Consider the following 24,533-nt stretch of genomic DNA (forward strand, 5'->3'; position numbering starts at 1 on the left):
TATTCAACCTCGTACTCCTTCTATTTGAAGTTTCCTCTGATATTTCAGCCCACTGAAGGGGATCCTTTGAGCAGAGGAACTCTTATCTTCTGAAGAGTTGTCGAGCTTAAGTGCAACCATAATGATATTTTTGGTCACAGCTATAGCTGACAGACACCAATTCAATCTATGTAAAACCAGACACTTTTGGAGCGGATATGCAGAACTGGCTATTAGATGAAAAGTTAGATGCAAAGTTCATAATTTAAAGAGACTCGTCCCTTTCTTTTACTCATCCTCATGTTGTTTTAATCCTAAATGACTTACTTTCTTCTGTTGAGCACACGAGGAATATCATGGCTTTTCTTTTCTTTTGTTTTAATAATGTAAATTATTGAGGATAACAAAAAAAGCATCATTAAAGTATTTTATATATGACCCAAGTCATGATGAACAGACCGAAATTAAGTTATTTCATTAAAATCCAGTGGACTTTTCTAATTTACTTTATATAGTTTATTCAGCCTCTCATTCAGAAATACAACTAGATCAAAATACATCGGCAAATTACACACCTATTTCAAATCTTCCATTTATGTCTAAAATACTAGAAAAAGTCGTGTTTGCTCAAATGTGGTTCTTCCTGGTGGTTCCTTAGTGCTGCGTTCGACACTATAGATCATTAAATACTCTTAGATCGACTACAATAGAGTTAAAGGGTTAGTTCAGCCAAAAATGAAAATGATGTCATTAATGCCTCTCCCTCGTGTCGCTCCAAGCCCGTCAGACCTCCGTTCATCTTCAGGACACAGTTTAAGATATTTTAGATTTAGTCCGAGAGCTTTCTGTCCCTCCAGTGTAAATGTGTGTACGGTATACTGTCCTTGTCCAGAAAGGAAATAAAGACATCATCAAAGTAGTCCATGTGACATCAGTGGGTTAGTTAGAGTGTGTTGAAGCATCGAAAATACATTTTGCTCCAAAAATAACCAAAACTCTGACTTTATTCAGGATTGTATTGTGTTCCGGTTCTGTTGTGGATCCGCGTTCAGTGACGCTGTTGACGTAAGACGCTGTTGACGTGTGTCTGGTGTGTGTGTGTGTGTGTGTGTGTGTGTGACGTAAGACGCTGCTGACGTGTGTCTGGTGTGTGTGTGTGTGTGTGTGTGTGTGTGTGTGTGTGTGTGTGTGTGACGTAAGACGCTGCTGACGTGTGTCTGGTGTGTGTGTGTGTGTGTGTGTGTGTGTGTGTGTGTGTGTGACGTAAGACGCTGCTGACGTGTCTCTGGTGTGTGTGTGTGTGTGTGTGTGTGTGTCTGGTGCGCCCGAGCTTCGTTTACAGTCTGAGGGAGACGCACGCTGGAAACAAAACAATCTTCGCAAACATGTCTAAGGATTTCCACACAGAGGAAGACTTTATGACCATATTTATTTGAACCCGAATACACACACACACACACACACACACCAGACACACGTCAGCAGCGTCTTACGTCAGCAGCGGCACTGAACGCGGATCCACAACAGAACCCGAATACACACACACACACACACACACACACACACACACACACACACACACGTCAGCAGCGTCTTACGTCAGCAGCGGCACTGAACGCGGATCCACAACAGAACCCGAATACACACACACACACACACACACACACACACACACACACACACACACGTCAGCAGCGTCTTACGTCAGCGGCGGCACTGAACGCGGATCCACAACAGAACCAGAATACACACACACACACACACACACACACACACACACACACCAGACACACGTCAGCAGCGGCACTGAACGCGGATCCACAACAGAACCAGAACACACACACACACACACACACCAGACACACGTCAGCAGCGTCTTACGTCAGACACACACACACACACACACACACACACCAGACACACGTCAGCAGCGGCACTGAACGCGGATCCACAACAGAACCAGAACACACACACACACACACACACACACACACCAGAAACACGTCAGCAGCGGCACTGAACGCGGATCCACAACAGAACCCGAACACACACACACACACACACACACACGTCAGCAGCGTCTTACGTCAGCGGCGGCACTGAACGCGGATCCACAACAGAACCGGAAGACAATACAATGCTGAATAAAGTCAGAGTTTTTGTTATTTTTGGACCAAAATGTATTTTCGATGCTTCAACACACTCTAACTAACCCACTGATGTCACATGGACTACTTTGATGATGTCTTTATTTCCTTTTTGGACAAGGACAGTATACCGTACACACATTTACAATGGAGGGACAGAAAGCTCTCGGACTAAATCTAAAATATCTTAAACTGTGTCCTGAAGATGAACGGAGGTCTGACGGGCTTGGAGCGACATGAGGGAGAGTCATTAATGACATCATTTTCATTTTTGGGTGAACTAACCCTTTGAGGTGGTTTAGATCGTGTCTATCAGACCGTTACCATTTTATCTGCTTAAACGGGGAAAAGTCTAAGAGAACGTCAGTAAATGATGGGGTGCAGCAAGGCTCTGTGTTAGGACCTCTTCTGTTCTCAATATTTATGCTGCCACTTGGTAATATTATAAGAAAACATGGAATTAGTTTCCACTGTTATGCCGATGATACTCAGTTATATATTTCACCACGACTAGATGAATTCTGTAAATTATCTAAGTTGACAGAGTGTATTAAATATATAAAATATTGAATGACCAGTAATTTTCTTCTATTAAATTCCGATACGACTGATGTATTACTTACTGGACCAAAACCCTGTACACAAAACTACAGGTGAAACTCAAAAAATCAGAATATGGTGCAAAAGTTTTCAGTAATTCAACTTAAAAGGTGAAACTAATATATTATATAGACTCATTACATGCAAAGTGAGATATTTCAAGCCTTTATTTGTTATAATTTTGATGATTATGGATTACAGCTTATGAAAACCTTTTCACAATATTCTGATTTTGAATTTGGGGTTTTTATAAGCTGTAAGCCATAATCATCACAATTATAACAAATAAAAGCTTGAAATATCTCACTTTGCATGTAATGAGTCTATATAATATATTAGTTTCCCCTTTTAAGTTGAATTAATGAAAACTTTTGCACCATATTCAAATTTTTCGAGTCTCACCTGTATATTAGAATACAATTTGTATTTAGAAGGATGTACTGTAACTTCATCCTCTACAGTTAAAGACCTGGGAGTTAAAGTAGACACCAACTTGTCTTTCGAAAATCATATTTCATATGTTACAAATATGTGTCTTTTTTTTTTCCACCTCAGAAACATTGCTAAAAAATGAGATAAACTTCATGGAGACGTTGCAGCTGTTTTCTTATTCTCACCCTAACTGGAAAATAGTTTTATCTTGACACATTTTGTCAAATTATATCTCGATGCTTTGATACTGTATGTTTCCTGCAAAACAAAACACTAATTAAGAAAATGATTTATTGCACTTGATGCATTTATATGTTTGTAAAGCCGAACTTTTCCATCCTCCGCCAGTGACGAAGATCCCAAAGACTTGCAGTGGATATGCAAAATCAATACATTCATAATTACAGTATTGTGCTTTCTAATAGATGAGAAACACGTCATATTAAATTACTTCAATTTTCCATTTTCATTAGTGCTTTTCAAAACATACAAAGCACACAAGCGTCAGCTAAGAAGAAACGCCGAGGGGAAAAACACACACTAACTGGATTAAATTGAAAGGAGAGGAGTGAATCTTCTGACACGCTCGCTCACCTTTGCAGAGCTCAGTCGAGCAATTTCTATTTGCTAGTTGAGGCTTCGCCGGACATTGTGCTCAGCACCTTTTGTGTAGCTATCAATAAGCGCGAATCCTCTGTGGATGTTAACTAGCGCAAGGGTTTGTGTCTTCACAGGCAGTTTCTGACGCTATCAGTCACACACACGAGGACCTCGAGAGACCCGAGTCAATCGCTTTGTTTTCAATCACCGGGTGCAAAAGAGAAACGCCACTCGTCTGCTAGTGCTTCTCCTTCACTGACAGAAATGAGTCTGTGGTGAAGAGAATACATCGGAAAACACTAATGTTATTTCTACATGAAAATAACAACTAAGTAGCCTAAATCGGTAACACTTTACAATAAGGTTCATTAGTTAACATGAACTAGGAATGAACAATTCTTCTACAGCATTAATTAATCTTAGTTAATTTCAACATTTACTAATACATTATTGAAATCAAAGGTTGCATTTGTCAACATTAGTTAATGCACTGTGATGAACAAACAATGAACAGCTGGATTTTTATTAACGGACATTAACAAAGATTAATAAATACTGTATTGCTCATTGTTAGTTCATGTTAGTTAATACATTAACTCATGTTAACTAATTAACCTTAGTGTAAAGTGTCACCCCTAAATCCTATATTACTCAATTCAAGCTTGTAGAAATTAAAGTGTAAATCTCAATGATATAAAATTAAGTAAAATCGACTCAAGTTTTCTGATACCGGTGTTCCCATCATGCACTGGGGCATGAATAATTAATAAGGTTGATTTTTCACTGTTTTCCAGCTGTATTTACATCGTTTTATCATTACTTTTGTTTTTTAGGTTTGGTAACTTGCCGTTTTGTTACTGGATCTGGATTTATTTTCTACTCAAAATGACACATTCATACTCAAAAACAATCTATCGAATGTTACCATCGTTGTATATTGTGCACCAAGTTATATTGTTTGAATAAAAAGCTAATTTTGTTAAATTTAAGTAGATGTTACTTAATTCTAGATGTAAAATTAAACAAATTGAATACAATTAAGTAAAATGTACTTAATTACTTCAATTAAATGTTAAGTGTCAATTAGATGTCAAATGAATGTTAAGTTCAATAGTAAGTAGATGTACTTGATAATAACAGGTCAGTTGTACAGAGCAGTAAAATTTACACTAAAAAATGCTGGGTTGTTTTAACCCAATTTTGGGTCAAATATGGACATACACAGCCATTGGGTTAAATTAAATTTTTAACCCAACGTTTGGGTTTGTCCATATTTGACCCAAAATTGGGTTAAAACAACCCAGCTTTTTATAGTAAGCTACTTAAAACATTTTTTTTTTTTTTTTTATCAAGTAAATTCTACAAGTTCTTTCTTTCAGTGTTCTTCACTCTCGCTTCTGATGCCTGGAAGAACATTTCACATGTTAATTCAAGGCAATTATTCAGTCGACTTCCACTCGGATCATCTATATTCCACAGGTGACTGTAGCCGCGCGCTCTCTCGCCCCCGCTATAATCAAGAGCTAACGCTAATGTCTTCATTAGCAGCCGGCGCTCGAGAGACGATGAGCGAGTCGCTCGGGGCAAAGAAGAGCAATTTCATGTGAATCAATGGAACGTGAGTCGCTACCGTACATAGAGTAACACACATGCGATAATGTGACACTTGATCATGGCTGGTATTATAAGTGTGGTGTGGTTTGGTTTGCTATTAATCCGCCTCATTAGCGACGAGGCTGGACGTTTACGCTGTGTCTGGGTTTCACTGGATCTGTTTTGTCCATGTGGTTCCGGCGTTGGGACTGATGCAGTTTATCTACTACTAGCTGCAATATTAGGTTCATATTAAATTAAAATAGAAAAGTAATGCTGTCACACTAATTTACAGTATTGCTCTATTTGCAGAGTTATATAGTATATTGATACAATTGATTGCATTTCATTTATTTTTTATTTTAAATGAGTAAATACAAAAAATAAATTGAAATAGCAAACTAATCCTGTCACCCTAATTTAGAAGAATGCTTTATTTGGAGACTTAATTAGCATTTATAATATAATATAATATAATATAATAGATATTTTTCATTTTAGATGAGTAAATACTAAATAAATTCAAATTAGACTCTAATTTAAAATAATGCTCTAATTGCAGAATTAATTTGTATTATTGGTAATATAATATATTAATAAAATGTATTAAATTTAGATTTATTTTTATTTTAGATAAGTAAATATTAAATAAATTAAAAGTATTATTGCTGTTAGCATTAATTATAATAACATATAATATATTTTAGATGAGTAAATTAAAAATATTAAATAAAAAATGGCAAATCATTGCTGACACCCTAATTTATATTAATGCTCTAATTGCCGAATTTATATTAGTAATATATAATATTTGATTACAAATCATTATTTTTTATTTTAGATGAGTAAATATTAAATATTATATTAAAATGGAAAATAAATTTAGATTAATGGTCTAATAACATAATTAATATTCATCTGATTGTTATATAATGATATTTTCCCTTTTAGGCATGAACATCCGCTCAAATTATTTGTGTGTGTGTGTGTGTGTGTGTGTGTGTGTGTGTGTGTGTGTGTGTGTGTGTGTGTGTGTGTGTGTGTGTGTGTGTGTGTGTGTGACTGACAGCTGTCAGCAGATGTGTGTAAAAATAGATCTGCACATTATTATCCCTAACATGAGGTGAGACATGAAATCCCTCGGGACGGAGGCGGACTGGGATCCGACACGTCTGGAATTGAACTTGCATGGCCACGACTTCTGCTGCTGACACAATGTGGATTCACGCTATTTTAGGAATTATTTTAGATAAGACAGAGTGATAAAGGTGAATAAACACATGATCCTGCAACACCTGTGCAGGAAACGAGCTCTTCACACACACACACACACACACACACACACACACACACACACACACACACACACACACACACACACACACACACACACACACACTGAATATAAAACTCCAGTGAGGCTTTTCCCTTTAGCAGAAATAATCTAATAATAAGATAATATTAATAACTACTATAATTTTAAGCATATGTTGTCAAATGTATGCTTAAAGCGACAACATTTATTCTAAAATTAATATATCTTGATGCTTTAATACTGTGTGTTTCTTGCAAAACATGACAAAACACTAATTTTTCACCCAAATTTAGAAGAATGCTTTATTTGCTGACTTCATTAGCATTTATATTATAATATAATATAATATAATATTTTAGATGAGTAAATACTAAATAAATTAAAATGACACTATAATTTAAATTAATGCTCTAATTGCATAGTTAATTAGTATTATTGGTAATATAATATATTGATACTATTTACTCATCAAAAAAAAAAAAAAATTTAAATATAATGAATTGTATCTAATTGTCTTTATCTAATTAAAAGGGCAAATGATTGCACCTGTGCAGAAACGAGCTCTTCCACACACACACACACACACACACACACACACACACACACACACACACTGTAACACTGAATATAAAACTCCTGCTGATTCATTGAGGCTCTTCCCTTTAGCAGAAGTAATCGATGATAACCGCTGTTACTGTCAGAGGCGCAGCGTTAGATTTACAGCGTACAGCATCAGCGCACAACCAGACCTGCTCCCTTCACAAGGAGTGTACAAATGCAAACCTTGACACTTTTAATCAGCGGTGCTTATTATTACTAACACTCACGAAGGTGAATAGTACTTTCCAAAAATTTCAATCGGGTTTTAAGTCTCACCACAGGCACTGAACCCGCTCTTTTAAATGTCTTAAATTACATTTTATTGGAAACTGACTAGCTTTGGTTCTTAAAGGTGCTTTATAAATAAATTAAAGACAAGAAATCACAGAAAATACGAAAGAAATTAAAATGGAAAATTAATGCTGTCACCCTAATTTAGAAGAATGCTTTATTTGCCGACTTAATTAGCATTTATTATAATATAATATTTTTTATTTTAGATGAGTAAATACTAAATAAATTACAATGCTCTAATTGCATCCTTAATTGTTATTATTAATAATGTAGTATAATTGCAGAATGAATCAGTACTATTGATAATATAACATATTGATCAAATGTATTACATTTTAATTTATTTTTTATTTTAGATGAGTAAATATTAACTAAATTAAAAGTGCAAATTATTGTTATCACCCTAATTTAGATTAATGCTTTAATTTAGCATTAATTATAATAATATGACATAATATAATAAAATAAAACGATATTTATTTTAAGTTAGATGAGTAAATACAAATTATTATTAGTAACAATCATGAAGGTGAATAGTATTTTTGAAAAATGTCAATCAGGTTTTAAGTCTCACCACAGCACTGAACACACTCTTCTAAAAGTGTTAAATGACATTTTATTGGAAACTGACTCGCTTTAGTGCTTAAAGGTGCTTTATAAATAAATAAAAGACAAGAAATCACGCAACAGACCCCGGTGCCGAGTTTTGTCACGGCAAGCACCAATCACACTTTCTTCAGAAAATGTACATAAAATTGCTTATTAATATTGCTATTAATATGAAGCTGAGCGATACAGGTGAGCTACACCTAAAACCCCCTGATAACGAAAGTCCTGATGCTAATTTAACATGTGAAGAAGCTTTTACACAGAAATCTGAGAAGGTACAGCATGGAAAAAAACAACCCAATTATTCCCACGGATCAGAGCGAAGGTGAAAAATGATGATGAAAAGACACTAGGGGAAAAATAATGTGTAATACAAAATCACAGCTACTTGTTCTATAGCGCGAGCTCAGAAAGTGACGGCGCATGGTTTGGCTGGTGAGAGCGTAAGCTTTGCTTCTAGCGCCTGTTGATTCTCTCATAGGAGTGTTTCTATTAGATTGCACGAGGACACAGTGAGAAGGAAACTATTCTGTCAACTTGCATCAAGAGATTTACCCGAGATTCGCATTTACTTGAAATTGCGTTTCATGGGGCCTTTCCTCAACACTGTGTGAACGCTGCTGTATCCATTAGCTCCCGGCACATTTATTTTTAATAAAACCCCCTCGAATCTCCCGGCTCTGTTCCACAACGACTCCTCAGGACCAGGGACGGATTAAGGCGATGATGTGCCCTGGGCACGGATGTCTCAAAGGCCCCCTTCACCAATTTTTTGGACAACAGTGGGCAGGCAAGCCAGGCATTTTTAGGGGACCCCCGAGGGCTGGTCATTTAAACAATCAGAAATGTTAATAATAACAGACGCAGCAACATCTCTGCATCCCCCAGTGTGGGGCCTCTCGCTCGTTACGCTCGTTATGCTTTTACCTTTTTCAAACTGGTGCAGCGCTTACTCGCGGTAGGTAGAAAATGCATGATTTGATTTGTTAAACATGAAAAGGACTTATCCGTCTGGCATGGCAGCTCGCTCTAACTTTAACCTAGATAAATGCATATCCAAGTGCGTGTGCGGAGTGTGCAGCGCGCACTGCATGGCAGGCGTCGGCGCGAACACTTGCATTTTCCTATCAACAGTGGAAACAACTTGAAATAGGCCTACTCAATCTTTTCTGGTCATAGGCCTATACAGAAAAGAATAATGCATCAGTCGCAAGTAGCTACTTTTATTTTTGTAAACTTACAATAACAAGAAACCGTTGTGCTTTTGTAAAATAAAATAAAACAAACAGGGCGCGCTTTCATGGTCTCCGTGGCGTGAACCGGAGCGCGTCTCAAAAATGAACTGAAACACAGTGTATAGCCTCACATACATGATGAATATTTCTATATAAAGCTTGAAATGTCCACTTTTAAACGAAAAAATTCGAATCGAAAGCAAATACCGGCTGATTAGGCTGATATGATATGAAAGGTGCATTTCTCTCTAAAGGCGCATCCACTTTACAGCAGAGATATAGATATGTTTGCAGCCGACACTGATTTAAAAAAAAAATTATTAAACAATAAAAATGCCTAGTTTTTTCCAGACATATATTATCATTAGCCTGCTTTTGCCGGTGCTTTGCGGCAATATTTATGCATGCGCTTGCTTGAGCGCGGAATAGGCTATACGCCTCCACTCAGTATTTAAGCAGAAATTAATATTAACGTGAGATTAGTCGACTAATTGCTTAAAGGAATGACTACTAGTCGTCGACTAGAAAATCTTTAGTCAACGGCAATTCTAATCAATGCATTTATGCCAGTTGACATTTATTTAATTAGTAGCCTAATTCTAGTATCCAGGTCTTTACGTTAAATTAGTTGAGTTAACAATTAGTTAATGAACTAAAATAATAAAACAAAGATTAAATTAAGATGCTATATAGCATTGCTTGTTCCACCACAAAAGACACTTTTTAAGGTGACAATCCGTTACACATTTGAAGATTTACTGTATCTTGAAGATTGTTGTATTGTATTATATCTTCTGTTATAAAGATGAAGATTGACATTTCGTTAAAAAAAAAAATAAGCCCATAGGATACTATTGTAAAACATAAACAACTTAGCCTATGGTCTGTCTTGGTTGTGGTTTTAAACTCATTTTTGTTTTGGTTTTTAAGTAACCGTCTTCTACGCGTGACTTTTATATTACGCAATGCTTTTCACTCGCCTCTAGATGTCCTTCTCAACAGCGCAGCAATACATTCAAATTATTTATTTCATTTATTTACTAGTTAATACTTTGCAACTGCAAAAAAAAAAAAAAATCACATTATTTCTCAATATTTAACACAATTTTACTGAAAATAAAAATAAAATAAAAAGAATAATTTGAAAAGAATAGACACAGTACATTTTACAGGGCCCCCTGCTGGCCCAGTGCCCTGGGCAAGTGCCCAGTAGGCCCGTGCGTTAATCCGTGCCTGCTCAGGACGAGTGATCTGGAACGCTTCACGAAGACAGAAACTCGTAACACGAACAGTGCTGATCATGTCAAGCTCAACTCACTATTGATCTCAATAGAGTTTGGCATTAGCATGTTGCTACACGCAAACTACACGATAATCTAGTTCATTCATAATTTAAGCATTAAAAATTCACAGCACACATACAAATAATGGGTGAACTTGTTTATTTATTTTTAATCTATTTACTAAAAATATTAATATAATGTAATATAATATATATATATTTTTAAATATTGTATAAATATGTATAAATATTCATCTTTAAAATAATGATACTACTTATTAATCATTTAAGTATAACTTTAGTAATTAGTAAGATCTAAAATAAAATACATTTAATTGAAATTATAGTATATTATAGTGTATTAAATTAAATTAAATTAAATTATAATATATTATTTATATTATAAAATGCTATATATATAATAAAATTAATCATATTGTCACTGTCGGGTTTCGTTGTATGTCCAAAAACGCAACTTTTCAGGAGTTGGAAAAAAACATTCCATATATACTGTATATATATACACTCACCGGCCACTTTATTAGGTACCCCATGCTAGTAACGGGTTGGACCCCCTTTTGCCTTCAGAACTGCCTCAATTCTTCGTGGCATAGATTCAACAAGGTGCTGGAAGCATTCCTCAGGGAGTTTGGTCCATATTGACATGATGGCATCACACAGTTGCCGCAGATTTGTCGGCTGCACATCCATGATGCGAATCTCCCGTTCCACCACATCCCAAAGATGCTCTATTGGGTTGAGATCTGGTGACTGTGGAGGCCATTTTAGTACAGTGGACTCATTGTCATGTTCAAGAAACCAATTTGAAATGATTAGAGCTTTGTGACATGGTGGAAGTAGCCATCAGAGGATGGGTACATGGTGGCCATAAAGGGATGGACATGGTCAGAAACAATGCTCAGGTAGGCCGTGGCATTTAAACGATGCCCAATTGGCACTAAGGGGCCTAAAGTGTGCCAGGAAAACATCCCCCACACCATTACACCACCACCACCAGCCTGCACAGTGGTAACAAGGCATGATGGTTCCATGTTCTCATTCTGTTTACGCCAAATTCTGACTCTAACATCTGAATGTCTCAACAGAAATCGAGACTCATCAGACCAGGCAACATTTTTCCAGTCTTCAACTGTTCAATTTTGGTGAGCTCTTGCAAATTGTAGCCTCTTTTTCCTATTTGTAGTGGAGATGAGTGGTACCCGGTGGAGTCTTCTGCTGTTGTAGCCCATCCGCCTCAAGGTTGTGCGTGTTGTGGCTTCACAAATGCTTTGCTGCATACCTCGGTTGTAACGAGTGGTTATTTCAGTCAAAGTTGCTCTTCTATCAGCTTGAATCAGTCGGCCCATTCTCCTCTGACCTCTAGCATCAACAAGGCATTTTCGCCCACAGGACTGTCGCGTACTGGATGTTTTTCCCTTTTCACACCATTCTTTGTAAACCCTAGAAATGGTTGTGCGTGAAAATCCCAGTAACTGAGCAGATTGTGAAATACTCAGACCGGCCCGTCTGGGACCAACAACCATGCCACGCTCAAAATGGCTTAAATCACCTTTCTTTCCCATTCTGACATTTAGTTTGGAGTTCAGGAGATTGTCTTGACCAGGACCACACCCCTAAATGCATTGAAGCAACTGCATTGTGATTGGTTGATTAGATACTTGCATTAATGAGAAATTGAACAGGTGTTCCTAATAATCCTTTAGGTGAGTGTATATACAGTATATATGGAATGTTTTTTTCCAACTCCTGAAAAGTTGCGTTTTTGGACATACAACGTAAAGCGACATACAAATATATATATTTGTATGTGTGCTGTGAATTTTTGATAAACTTTATAAGCTGAAAGTTGATGATATATATATACAGTGGCGGCTCCAGACAATTTTGATTGGGGGGGCAATGGGGGGTCCTGGTTGTTTCAAGGGGGGTCTCATGAAAACCAACATAAAATACAGTGGACACGGCTAATAACTTCATATTACTGCTACTTAACAACAAAAACAACACAGCATATCAACTACTTGTTTTTAATTAATTAATCAATTGCATTTTGCAAACAATATGCTTGAATTTTAATTGCCATATCCACACCCATGACAGAAAACATATTTACAAAATAGTATCTATTATTGTCATGCTCTCACTACCTTTTGATTGCCCTACTTCTGTCCAGTCTCCTCCTGTCTTCTTCTCTGCCATTTGCCATCACAGGAATAAATTACATTTTTTAAATATATTAAAATATAATTATTTAAAATTCTGTTATAATATTTTATAATATTACAGTTTTTTATCAAATAAATGCATCCTTGGTGATTCATGAGAGACTTTCAAAAACATAAAAAAATATTACATACCCCAAACTTTTGAACGGTAATGTACCTACTACCTAACAGTGTTTAATCTGTGTCATAAAACAGATCATCTCTCATTCCTTTTTTCAAGCGTCTCTCTGTCTAATTGATGTCTCAGCCATTTCGTAAATTTTGTCTTGTGCCTGCTGAAGTTGTAGCTGTAATTACATAATTGACTTGAATCAGGATTGAAATAGGCTAGCTACTTATTGATAGCCTAAAAAAATTAAAGTTTAAAGGGGTTGGTATAATGTCCTTTTCATACGATGTAAAATAAGTCTGGTGTCCCCAGAGTGTGTATATGAAGTTTTAGCTCAAAATAGGCTACGTAGCCGGTACCCCACAGATAATTTTATATAGCATGTTAAAATTGACACTTTTTGAGGAGAGTGGATATAATGAGTGACCACCAGATCCATGCACACTGTGAAAAAAATTACGACAGGCAAAACAAAAAGCCGCGTCTTTTTTTACACAGAATAGCCTATTCAAGCCACTGGTAGGCTACTGTTTGAATCACGAGCAATTAAAACCCCTGGATGCTAGCTGCCCCTGCGATCCAAAAGAATGACGCGGGTATGATTTTAGTTGAGGCTGTCTTGGTTCTCGGCTGGGCCATGGCTTAAATCCCCCGTTAAATCCACTCAGCCGCCAGGATTCCCACCAACCGTGCCCGCTGTAGCGTAGCAGCTTTGCGGGCTCGCGGGAGCGCCTTGAACGCAATGACGCAAGCCGCAGCGACGTTCATGGGGCGTTGCAGTGATTCTATGTTTATATTTTTTTATATGTCGAATAAATTATTAATTACTATTGTTCTGCGTAGTTTGAAGAGAAACATTTTTAAATCTTTATATTTTTTTTTAATCAGGAAGGAAGTGGGGGGTCAAATGGGGGGTCAAAGCGTTTTTTGGGGGGGTCTTGAGACCCCCCAAGACCCCCCCTGGCGCCGCCACTGTATATATATATATCATCAACTTTCAGCTTATAAAGTTTATCATAGCTATGTGGGTGCTCAGTTTTTTTGTGATTTGACCAAAATCTCATTGTTATTAAAGATGAAGTGCTTTGCACAGGTTATTTTAGACAGTATTGTCTGTGATTCAATGATATGCTAGGCTAAGACTCTCTTCACCGCTAAAACATTAGCCTTATAGTGTTTTTTTTGGGTAAAGGAAACGCTGCGGTAATTCAAAGAACCAGTTCTTTATCTACCATTGCATTGCAAACAAGCAGAGACGGGCGCGGCACTTCATTCACGGTAGAGGTGGGAGGAGTTATGAGGTTTGATTGACAGTTTGAGGATCCAATGAAATTCACTATGTTTTGGATCCATAGACTGGAAAAGAAATATGGGCGTAGTGTGTGTGACGTCACCCGTAGTGTTTCTGAAGAGCATTTTTGAAGCCCAAAGTGGGCACAGCCGGCTGTCGCCATCTTGGGAGCGCATCACTCCTGGATAAACGTAAATGTGCAGCGAGGCGGATTAGCTGAGGTGACGTTTACACTAACACACAGCAGACAAGCGGCTAGTAGTGATATCAGCGGCAATCCACCTGTCACTCAAGTGGCCACACCCTTAATTATGCAGACCTTTAAGCCTTAATATAATTTAAACGTATGAGTAAAAAAAAAAAACCCTCACAGTCGTCATGAAGGGCACAATTAGCTATTAAGACCAAAACCACTTTTTGCACCAGGCTGTAAACATGTTTTTCTTCTGTAAAGTTGGGTATTTTAACATGGGGGTCTATTGGGATTGACTCTCTTCTGCAGCCGGCCTCTAGTGGCCAGTCGATGAATTGCAGTTTAAGTCACTTCCGTGTTTGTTTCAAGAGAGAGAACGGAAGTAATAATAAAAATAAAAAGTGCATAAAAATAAAAAGATATATAATATCATTCAGAACAATTATCAATGTGCTTGATAAAAATACTGCCTAACAAAGGCAGCTCAGTTGGGCAGTATTGAGCAGTATTGGGAGTGTTGGGCAGCGTTGAGCAGTGTTGAGCAGTATTGGGGAGTGTTGGGCAGCGTTGAGCAGTGTTGAGCAGTATTGGGGAGTGTTGGGCAGTGTTGGGCAGTATTGAGCAGTATTGAGCAGTGTTGAGCAGTATTGGGGAGTGTTGAGCAGTATTGGGGAGTGTTGAGCAGTATTGAGCAGTGTTGAGCAGTATTGAGCAGTGTTGAGCAGTGTTGAGCAGTATTGGGGAGTGTTGAGCAGTATTGAGCAGTGTTGAGCAGTATTGAGCAGTGTTGAGCAGTATTGGGCAGTGTTGGGCAGTATTGAGCAGTATTGAGCAGTATTGAGCAGTATTGGGAGTGTTGGGCATCGTTGAGCAGTATTGGGGAGTGTTGAGCAGTATTGGGGAGTGTTGGGCAGTGTTGGGCAGTATTGAGCAGTATTGAGCAGTGTTGGGCAGTATTGGGCAGTGTTGGGCAGTATTGAGCAATATTGGGAGTGTTGGGCAGCGTTGAGCAGTATTGGGCAGTATTGAGCAGTATTGAGCAGTATTGAGCAGTATTGGGAGTGTTGGGCAGTGTTGGGCAGTATTGAGCAGTATTGAGCAGTATTGGGAGTGTTGGGCAGCGTTGAGCAGTATTGGGGAGTGTTGAGCAGTATTGGGGAGTGTTGAGCAGTATTGGGGAGTGTTGAGCAGTATTGGGGAGTGTTGAGCAGTATTGGGGAGTGTTGAGCAGTATTGGGGAGTGTTGGGCAGCGTTGAGCAGTATTGGGGAGTGTTGGGCAGTGTTGGGCAGTATTGGGGAGTGTTGGGCAGTATTACGCAGTATTGAGCAGTATTGGGAGTGTTGGGCATCGTTGAGCAGTATTGGGGAGTGTTGAGCAGTATTGGGGAGTGTTGGGCAGTGTTGGGCAGTATTGAGCAGTATTGAGCAGTATTGGGAGTGTTGGGCATCGTTGAGCAGTATTGGGCAGTGTTGAGCAGTATTGGGGAGTGTTGAGCAGTATTGGGCAGCGTTGAGCAGTATTGGGGAGTGTTGAGCAGTATTGGGGAGTGTTGGGCAGTGTTGGGCAGTATTGGGGAGTGTTGGGCAGTGTTGGGCAGTGTTGGGCAGTATTGAGCAGTATTGAGCAGTATTGGGAGTGTTGGGCAGCGTTGGGCTGTATTAAGAAGTGTTGGGCAGCGTTGGGCAGTATTGGGGAGTGTTGGGCAGTGTTGGACAGTATTGGGCAGTGTTGGGCTGTATTAAGAAGTGTTGGGCAGCGTTGAGCAGTATTGGGGAGTGTTGGGCAGTATTGAGCAGTATTGAGCAGCGTTGGGCAGTATTGAGCAGTATTGGGGAGTGTTGGGCAGTGTTGGGCAGTATTAAGGAGTGTTGGGCAGTGTTGGCCAGTATTAAGAAGTGTTGGGCAGTGTTGGGCAGTATTGAGCAGTATTGGGGAGTGTTGGGCAGTGTTGGGCAGTATTAAGAAGTGTTGGGCAGTGTTGGGCAGTATTGGGGAGTGTTGGGCAGCGTTGAGCAGTATTGGGGAGTGCTGGGCAGTGTTGGGCAGCGTTGAGCAGTATTGGGGAGTGTTGGGCAGTGTTGGACAGTATTGGGGAGTGTTGGGCAGTGTTGGGCAGCGTTGGGCAGTGTTGGGCAGTATTAAGAAGTGTTGGGCAGTGTTGGGCTGTATTAAGAAGTGTTGGGCAGTGTTGGGCTGTATTAAGAAGTGTTGGGCAGCGTTGAGCAGTATTGGGGAGTGTTGGGCAGCGTTGAGCAGTATTGGGGAGTGTTGGGCAGTATTGAGCAGTATTGAGCAGTATTGGGGAGTGTTGGGCAGTATTGAGCAGTATTGAGCAGTATTGGGAGTGTTGGGCAGTGTTGGACAGTATTGGGGAGTGTTGGGCAGTGTTGGACAGTATTGGGGAGTGTTGGGGAGTGTTGGGCAGCGTTGAGCAGTATTGGGGAGTGTTGGGCAGTGTTGGACAGTATTGGGGAGTGTTGGGCAGTGTTGGGCAGCGTTGGGCAGTGTTGGGCAGTATTAAGAAGTGTTGGGCAGTGTTGGGCTGTATTAAGAAGTGTTGGGCAGCGTTGAGCAGTATTGGGGAGTGTTGGGCAGTATTGAGCAGTATTGAGCAGTATTGGGGAGTGTTGGGCAGTATTGAGCAGTATTGAGCAGTATTGGGGAGTGTTGAGCAGTATTGGGGAGTGTTGGGCAGTGTTGGACAGTATTGAGCAGTATTGGGAGTGTTGGGCATCGTTGAGCAGTATTGGGCAGTGTTGAGCAGTATTGGGGAGTGTTGAGCAGTATTGGGCAGTGTTGGGCAGTATTGGGCAGTGTTGAGCAGTATTGGGGAGTGTTGAGCAGTATTGGGGAGTGTTGAGCAGTATTGGGGAGTGTTGGGCAGTGTTGGGCAGTATTGGGGAGTGTTGGGCAGTATTGAGCAGTATTGAGCAGTATTGGGAGTGTTGGGCATCGTTGAGCAGTATTGGGGAGTGTTGGGCAGTGTTGAGCAGTATTGAGCAGTATTGAGCAGTGTTGGGCAGCGTTGAGCAGTATTGGGGAGTGTTGGGCAGTGTTGAGCAGTATTGAGCAGTGTTGTGCAGCGTTGAGCAGTATTGGGGAGTGTTGGGCAGTGTTGGGCAGTATTGAGCAGTATTGAGCAGCGTTGGGCAGTATTGAGCAGTATTGGGGAGTGTTGGGCAGTGTTGGGCAGTATTAAGAAGTGTTGGGCAGTGTTGGGCAGTATTGGGGAGTGTTGAGCAGTATTGGGGAGTGTTGGACAGCGTTGAGCAGTATTGGGGAGTTTTGGGCAGTGTTGGGCAGTATTGAGCAGTATTGAGCAGTGTTGGGCAGCGTTGAGCAGTATTGGGGAGTGTTGGGCAGTGTTGGGCAGTATTGAGCAGTATTGAGCAGCGTTGGGCAGTATTGAGCAGTATTGGGGAGTGTTGGGCAGTGTTGGGCAGTATTAAGAAGTGTTGGGCAGTGTTGGGCAGTATTGAGCAGTATTGGGGAGTGTTGGGCAGTGTTGGGCAGTATTAAGAAGTGTTGGGCAGTATTGGGGAGTGTTGGGCAGCGTTGAGCAGTATTGGGGAGTGCTGGGCACTGTTGGGCAGTATTGGGGAGTGTTGGGCAGCATTGAGCAGTATTGGGGAGTGTTGGGCAGTGTTGGACAGTATTGGGGAGTGTTGGGCAGTGTTGGGCAGCGTTGGGCAGTGTTGGGCAGTATTAAGAAGTGTTGGGCAGTGTTGGGCTGTATTAAGAAGTGTTGGGCAGCGTTGAGCAGTATTGGGGAGTGTTGGGCAGTATTGAGCAGTATTGGGCAGTGTTGGGCAGTATTGGGGAGTGTTGAGCAGTATTGAGCAGTATTGAGCAGTATTGGGCAGTGTTGGGCAGTATTGGGGAGTGTTGGGCAGTATTGGGCAGCGTTTGGCAGTGTTGGGCAGTATTAAGAAGTGTTGGGCAGTATTGGGGAGTGTTGGGCAGTGTTGGGCAGTATTGGGCAGTGTTGGGCAGCGTTGGGCAGTGTTGGGCAGTATTAAGAAGTGTTGGGCAGTGTTGGGCAGTATTGGGGAGTGTTGGGCAGCGTTGAGCAGTATTGGGGAGTGTTGGGCAGTATTGGGCAGTATTGAGCAGTATTGAGCAGTATTGGGCAGGGTTGGCAGTATTGGGGAGTGTTGGGGAGTGTTGAGCAGTACTGAGCAGAATTGGGCAGTGTTGGGCAGTATTGGGCAGTATTGGGCAGCGTTGGGCAGTGTTGGGCAGTATTAAGAAGTGTTGGGCAGTGTTGGGCAGTATTGGGGAGTGTTGGGCAGCGTTGAGCAGTATTGGGGAGTGTTGGGCAGTATTGGGCAGTATTGAGCAGTATTGATCAGTATTGGGCAGTGTTGGCAGTATTGGGGAGTGTTGAGCAGTATTGAGCAGAATTGGGCAGTGTTGGACAGTATTGAGCAGTATTGGGAGTGTTGGGCATCGTTGAGCAGTATTGGGCAGTGTTGAGCAGTATTGGGGAGTGTTGAGCAGTATTGGGCAGTGTTGGGCAGTATTGGGCAGTGTTGAGCAGTATTGGGGAGTGTTGAGCAGTATTGGGGAGTGTTGAGCAGTATTGGGGAGTGTTGGGCAGTGTTGGGCAGTATTGGGGAGTGTTGGGCAGTATTGAGCAGTATTGAGCAGTATTGAGCAGTGTTGGGCAGCGTTGAGCAGTATTGGGGAGTGTTGGGCAGTGTTGGGCAGTATTGAGCAGTATTGAGCAGCGTTGGGCAGTATTGAGCAGTATTGGGGAGTGTTGGGCAGTGTTGGGCAGTATTAAGAAGTGTTGGGCAGTGTTGGGCAGTATTGGGGAGTGTTGAGCAGTATTGGGGAGTGTTGGGCAGTGTTGAGCAGTATTGAGCAGTATTGAGCAGTGTTAGGCAGCGTTGAGCAGTATTGGGGAGTGTTGGGCAGTGTTGGGCAGTATTGAGCAGTATTGAGCAGCGTTGGGCAGTATTGAGCAGTATTGGGGAGTGTTGGGCAGTGTTGGGCAGTATTAAGAAGTGTTGGGCAGTGTTGGGCAGTATTGGGGAGTGTTGAGCAGTATTGGGGAGTGTTGGGCAGTGTTGAGCAGTATTGAGCAGTATTGAGCAGTGTTAGGCAGCGTTGAGCAGTATTGGGGAGTGTTGGGCAGTGTTGGGCAGTATTGAGCAGTATTGAGCAGCGTTGGGCAGTATTGAGCAGTATTGGGGAGTGTTGGGCAGTGTTGGGCAGTATTAAGAAGTGTTGGGCAGTGTTGGGCAGTATTGAGCAGTATTGGGGAGTGTTGGGCAGTGTTGGGCAGTATTAAGAAGTGTTGGGCAGTATTGGGGAGTGTTGGGCAGCGTTGAGCAGTATTGGGGAGTGTTGGGCAGTGTTGGACAGTATTGGGGAGTGTTGGGCAGTGTTGGGCAGCGTTGGGCAGTGTTGGGCAGTATTAAGAAGTGTTGGGCAGTGTTGGGCTGTATTAAGAAGTGTTGGGCAGCGTTGAGCAGTATTGGGGAGTGTTGGGCAGTATTGGGCAGTATTGAGCAGTATTGAGCAGTATTGGGCAGTGTTGGGCAGTATTGGGGAGTGTTGGGGAGTGTTGAGCAGTATTGAACAGTATTGAGCAGTATTGAGCAGTATTGGGCATTGTTGGGCAGTATTGGGGAGTGTTGGGCAGTATTGGGCAGCGTTTGGCAGTGTTGGGCAGTATTAAGAAGTGTTGGGCAGTATTGGGGAGTGTTGGGCAGTGTTGGGCAGAGTTGGGCAGCGTTGGGCAGTGTTGGGCAGTATTAAGAAGTGTTGGGCAGTGTTGGGCAGTATTGGGGAGTGTTGGGGAGTGTTGGGCAGCGTTGAGCAGTATTGGGGAGTGTTGGGCAGTATTGGGCAGTATTGAGCAGTATTGAGCAGTATTGGGCAGTGTTGGCAGTATTGGGGAGTGTTGGGGAGTGTTGAGCAGTATTGAGCAGAATTGGGCAGTGTTGGGCAGTATTGGGGAGTGTTGAGCAGTATTGGGGAGTGTTGGGCAGTGTTGGGCAGTATTGGGCAGTGTTGGGCAGCGTTGGGCAGCGTTGGGCAGTGTTGGGCAGTATTAAGAAGTGTTGGGCAGTATTGGGGAGTGTTGGGCAGTGTTGGGCAGAGTTGGGCAGCGTTGGGCAGTGTTGGGCAGTATTAAGAAGTGTTGGGCAGTGTTGGGCAGTATTGGGGAGTGTTGGGGAGTGTTGGGCAGCGTTGAGCAGTATTGGGGAGTGTTGGGCAGTATTGGGCAGTATTGAGCAGTATTGAGCAGTATTGGGCAGTGTTGGCAGTATTGGGGAGTGTTGGGGAGTGTTGAGCAGTATTGAGCAGAATTGGGCAGTGTTGGGCAGTATTGGGGAGTGTTGAGCAGTATTGGGGAGTGTTGGGCAGTGTTGGGCAGTATTGGGCAGTGTTGGGCAGCGTTGGGCAGTGTTGGGCAGTATTAAGAAGTGTTGGGCAGTGTTGGGCAGTATTGGGGAGTGTTGGGCAGCGTTGAGCAGTATTGGGGAGTGTTGGGCAGTATTGGGCAGTATTGAGCAGTATTGAGCAGTATTGGGCAGTGTTGGGCAGTATTGGGGAGTGTTGGGGAGTGTTGAGCAGTATTGAGCAGTATTGGGCAGTGTTGGGCAGTGTTGGGCAGTATTGGGGAGTGTTGAGCAGTGTTGGGCAATATTGAACACACAGACGTGTGGGGGTGTATGTACATACCCACACATGTTGGCACAGTGCCGTTCCACTGGGCCAGAGAGTTGGGCACGGCCTCACACCTGATGGCACTGGCACCGTGGAGAGAGTATCCTGGGTTACACTCGAACAGCACAAACGTGCCCAATCCAAAGTCATTCCCAATGCGCTTCCCATAGCGGGGCTCGGGCATGGAGCTGCACTGGGAAGCACTGGTCCGTGGAACAGCTACGGAAATGCAGGAGGAAAAACATTTGATTTTTATAAATCTGCATAACAAATATACACTATAGAGTCAATAAATTTTACATCAGTGTATATACTGGAAAATAGCATGAGTAGAATGTAAGTATTATTTTCCAACAGCCTTAATGTAAGTTCAATACAGAGCAGTTGAGAAATACACACCTTGATACACGAAATGAAAACCTTTAGCTGTATTGGGTCCCTCCGTTTTGAACCTGATGGTGATTTCATTGGCAGAGCTCAGCGGCAACGGCTCTCCTATGAAATGAGAAATTTGAGGAGGTGAGGGAAAGAAAAACAGCTTAAACGAGATCATCAGTATGTGTGCCACATCAACAGGGTTAAAGAAATGATGTGTCTTCAGATCACCAACAAGAGCCGCCCACAGGTTGAGACTGAGTTGAGTGAAAATGTGTGTGTTGCATCCTTTTCTATTTTAATACAACATGCAATGTTACAAATTATATTATATACAGTGTCAGCATAGAAATTTGAGCGAGAAGTTTAACTTCCATAAATTGAATAGCATTGCACTGACATGTTGCAAGGAAAATAATGAGATTATCTAATAATTCACTAAAAATCTGAGCATTCAAATTCACACAAATAATATGTAAAACAGTATTTTAAGGGAGTAATCCTCCATCACCGTCTAGAAACATTCAACCTGTGGGTCTGGCCTCTGAGGGGGCCCGACTCATAGGGTGCTTTCACACCTGTAGTTCGATTGATTTGGTCTGGACCAAGGGCGAAACATTATACTTTGTAGCATGATGAAACTAACCAAGATGCAGTCACGTGACAACATCCACATCACTCATTGGCCAGATGTGTCTTGAATGTATTTCCATAACTGCACTTCGATTGGTCAGAATTAACGTGCTGGAAAATTCCACAGATCTATGAAACCCCCTTTCCCTGAGCTGTTCGCTAAACAAAGCTTTGGGTCACCTAAGTAAGGCCTTCCTGCATCCAAGCAGACTGTTAGCAAGTGGATAGTTGAGGCTATCTCTCTTGCTTATGAGGTTTCGGGCCAGACTTCACCTTTGGCCATTAGAGCCCATTCTATTAGGACAATGGCGGTCTCCAAGGCCATAATGTCAGGGGTATCGCTTCAAAAAGTTTGCAACGTTTTATTTTATGTGCAAATTATGTCGGGTTTTATGACTTGGACATGGATGCCCCTGGGTCCTGAGTTCTCAGGTCGTAACCACAGCATGAACAAGACAGGTTCTCGGCCGTATGGCGTTCGGGCATTCTCGTTCCCAAAGCGTCATTGACCCTGAGAAGGGAACGAGACGCTGCGTCACTTTGCCATACGTCCTACATCCCTGTGATCGTCTTGCTTCGGCTAAATTGAAGCTAACGCCGGTCAGACCGGATGTGCTTTTATCCTTTCCTGGTCGTGACGTTCACTCTCGCCATTGGACTATCACAATCAGACACAATCATGCAGAGGCGTTCCCAAAACTAGTGTTACAGTCGTCACCTGAGACGTTTTTTTAAGTCCACTAATATTTTATTTTGTTTCAGCTTTATTTCAATTAACTGAAATGCTTTTATAAGTTGTAGTTTTAGCTAATGATAATAACCCTGGTATAAATGTGTGTGTAAACACTCTGCAGCCCGACTGCGTCTCAGAAGCACATTAACATCGACACACAGCAGGAACGAGGTCTGACTGCGTGTAGTGTAATGTCATCGTGTCTCGGCAGACGAGCCTTTAGCTGGTGTCCCGCGGTAAACAAAGCCTTTACCTGAGTGAGAGCCGTAGCTGGAGCTGAGGAGCGCAGACTCGGTCGAGGGCCCGTCGAAGATCTCAACCACATCATTAGAGCTCGTCTGGAAGAACAGAAACTGGCCGAAGAGAACTGTAGTGAGAGAGAGAGAGAGAAGAGACTGTAGTGAGAGAGAGAGAAGAGACTGTAGTGAGAGAGAGAGAAGAGACTGTAGTGAGAGAGAGAGAAGAGACTGTAGTGAGAGAGAAGAGATCTATCTATCTATCTATCTATCTATCTATCTATCTATCCATCCATCCATCCATCCATCCATCCATCCATCCATCCACAATTGATATATTCCAAACACTTCCCAAACATTTCCTTTATGAAGTGTCGTTCCTCTGGTTGAACCCCTAACAGAAACGGCGTTCTCCCTTAGTGGCTTTCAAAGGGACCTCGTGTGAAACAAGCAGTCCTAAAGCAGTCCTAGAGCTAATAAAACGTAGAGTATATGACATCTTCAACATTATAGCTCATATTTCTGTCCCCCCTTATAGCAGTGTTCCCAACACAATCATCACTTATTGAATTCAGTAAAAACCAGCCCTACTAAAGTCACAGCACAAAAGCCCTAACAAGAGATTCAAACTTCTGCAGGGAAATGCCATAAATTAATATCGCAACTCCAAATAAAGCTATAAACCAGTGGAGGAGTCGATACAGGAACGGTAAAGAGAGTAAGTGAATGTGTTTCGCCCGAAGGCCTCAGAACACAGTCTGCCTTCAGGCCATCGGCGTACATTAGACAGATGATAAAACACCAGTGAGAAAAGGTGAGAAAAACACAGCCATATGTTTGTCATTTCTTATGAATAATTCACAATCACTCTTGCTCTTTCTTTCTACTTTCAGGCATTTGAAGGAAATGTATTTCCTGTAATTGGATGAGGTACGGTAGTTGCACATTTGTTTCGTTTGAAAGCAGCAGAACACAATTTCAGCAACATATGAAGTTCACCTGAGGAGGTGAAGCAAAGATAACGCAATAATACAGCCACACAACACTGGGACTTTCCGAAATCTTATACTGAAGGATCATTACTAAACATCATTTTCATAAATCAGTGTTTTTGTCTTGTTTTCCTGTTAAAATAGCTAGAAATTACATACATGTACAGTAGTGACCAAAAGTGATTTTGTGAAAGTTTTTGTAAGCCTATTGTGTAGTTGTGCTTGCAGTTGATTGTTTTATTTGCGATAATAATGCAATGAAATTTTGTGCCAAAAATTATGAACCGTATGAAAATATGAGGGAGTGTCGGGAAATATGGGGAATGTAATACATTCAAGAAAATAGGGAGGGTGTA

The 24,533-nt window shown here is 41.4% G+C and overlaps 1 protein-coding gene across 4 annotated transcripts in view; it reads right to left on the reverse strand.

Annotated features, from left to right (window-relative positions):
- Window positions 1-24,533, reverse strand: part of csmd3a (CUB and Sushi multiple domains 3a) — a 423,029-nt gene that overhangs the window by 183,640 nt on the left and 214,856 nt on the right. For all 4 annotated transcript variants that reach the window (XM_056269911.1, XM_056269909.1, XM_056269910.1 and 1 more), the window contains 3 exons: window positions 23,203-23,316; window positions 21,608-21,703; window positions 21,224-21,427 (listed from right to left, as the gene is read on the reverse strand). In XM_056269911.1, the coding sequence (XP_056125886.1) occupies window positions 21,224-21,427; window positions 21,608-21,703; window positions 23,203-23,316 (414 nt within the window). The remainder of the gene's footprint in view (window positions 1-21,223; window positions 21,428-21,607; window positions 21,704-23,202; window positions 23,317-24,533) is intronic.

The sequence above is a fragment of the Rhinichthys klamathensis genome, unplaced genomic scaffold (genome assembly GCF_029890125.1).
Source record: "Rhinichthys klamathensis goyatoka isolate OS25496 unplaced genomic scaffold, OSU_Roscu_1.1 h1tg000293l_1, whole genome shotgun sequence".
NCBI lineage: Eukaryota > Metazoa > Chordata > Actinopteri > Cypriniformes > Leuciscidae > Rhinichthys > Rhinichthys klamathensis.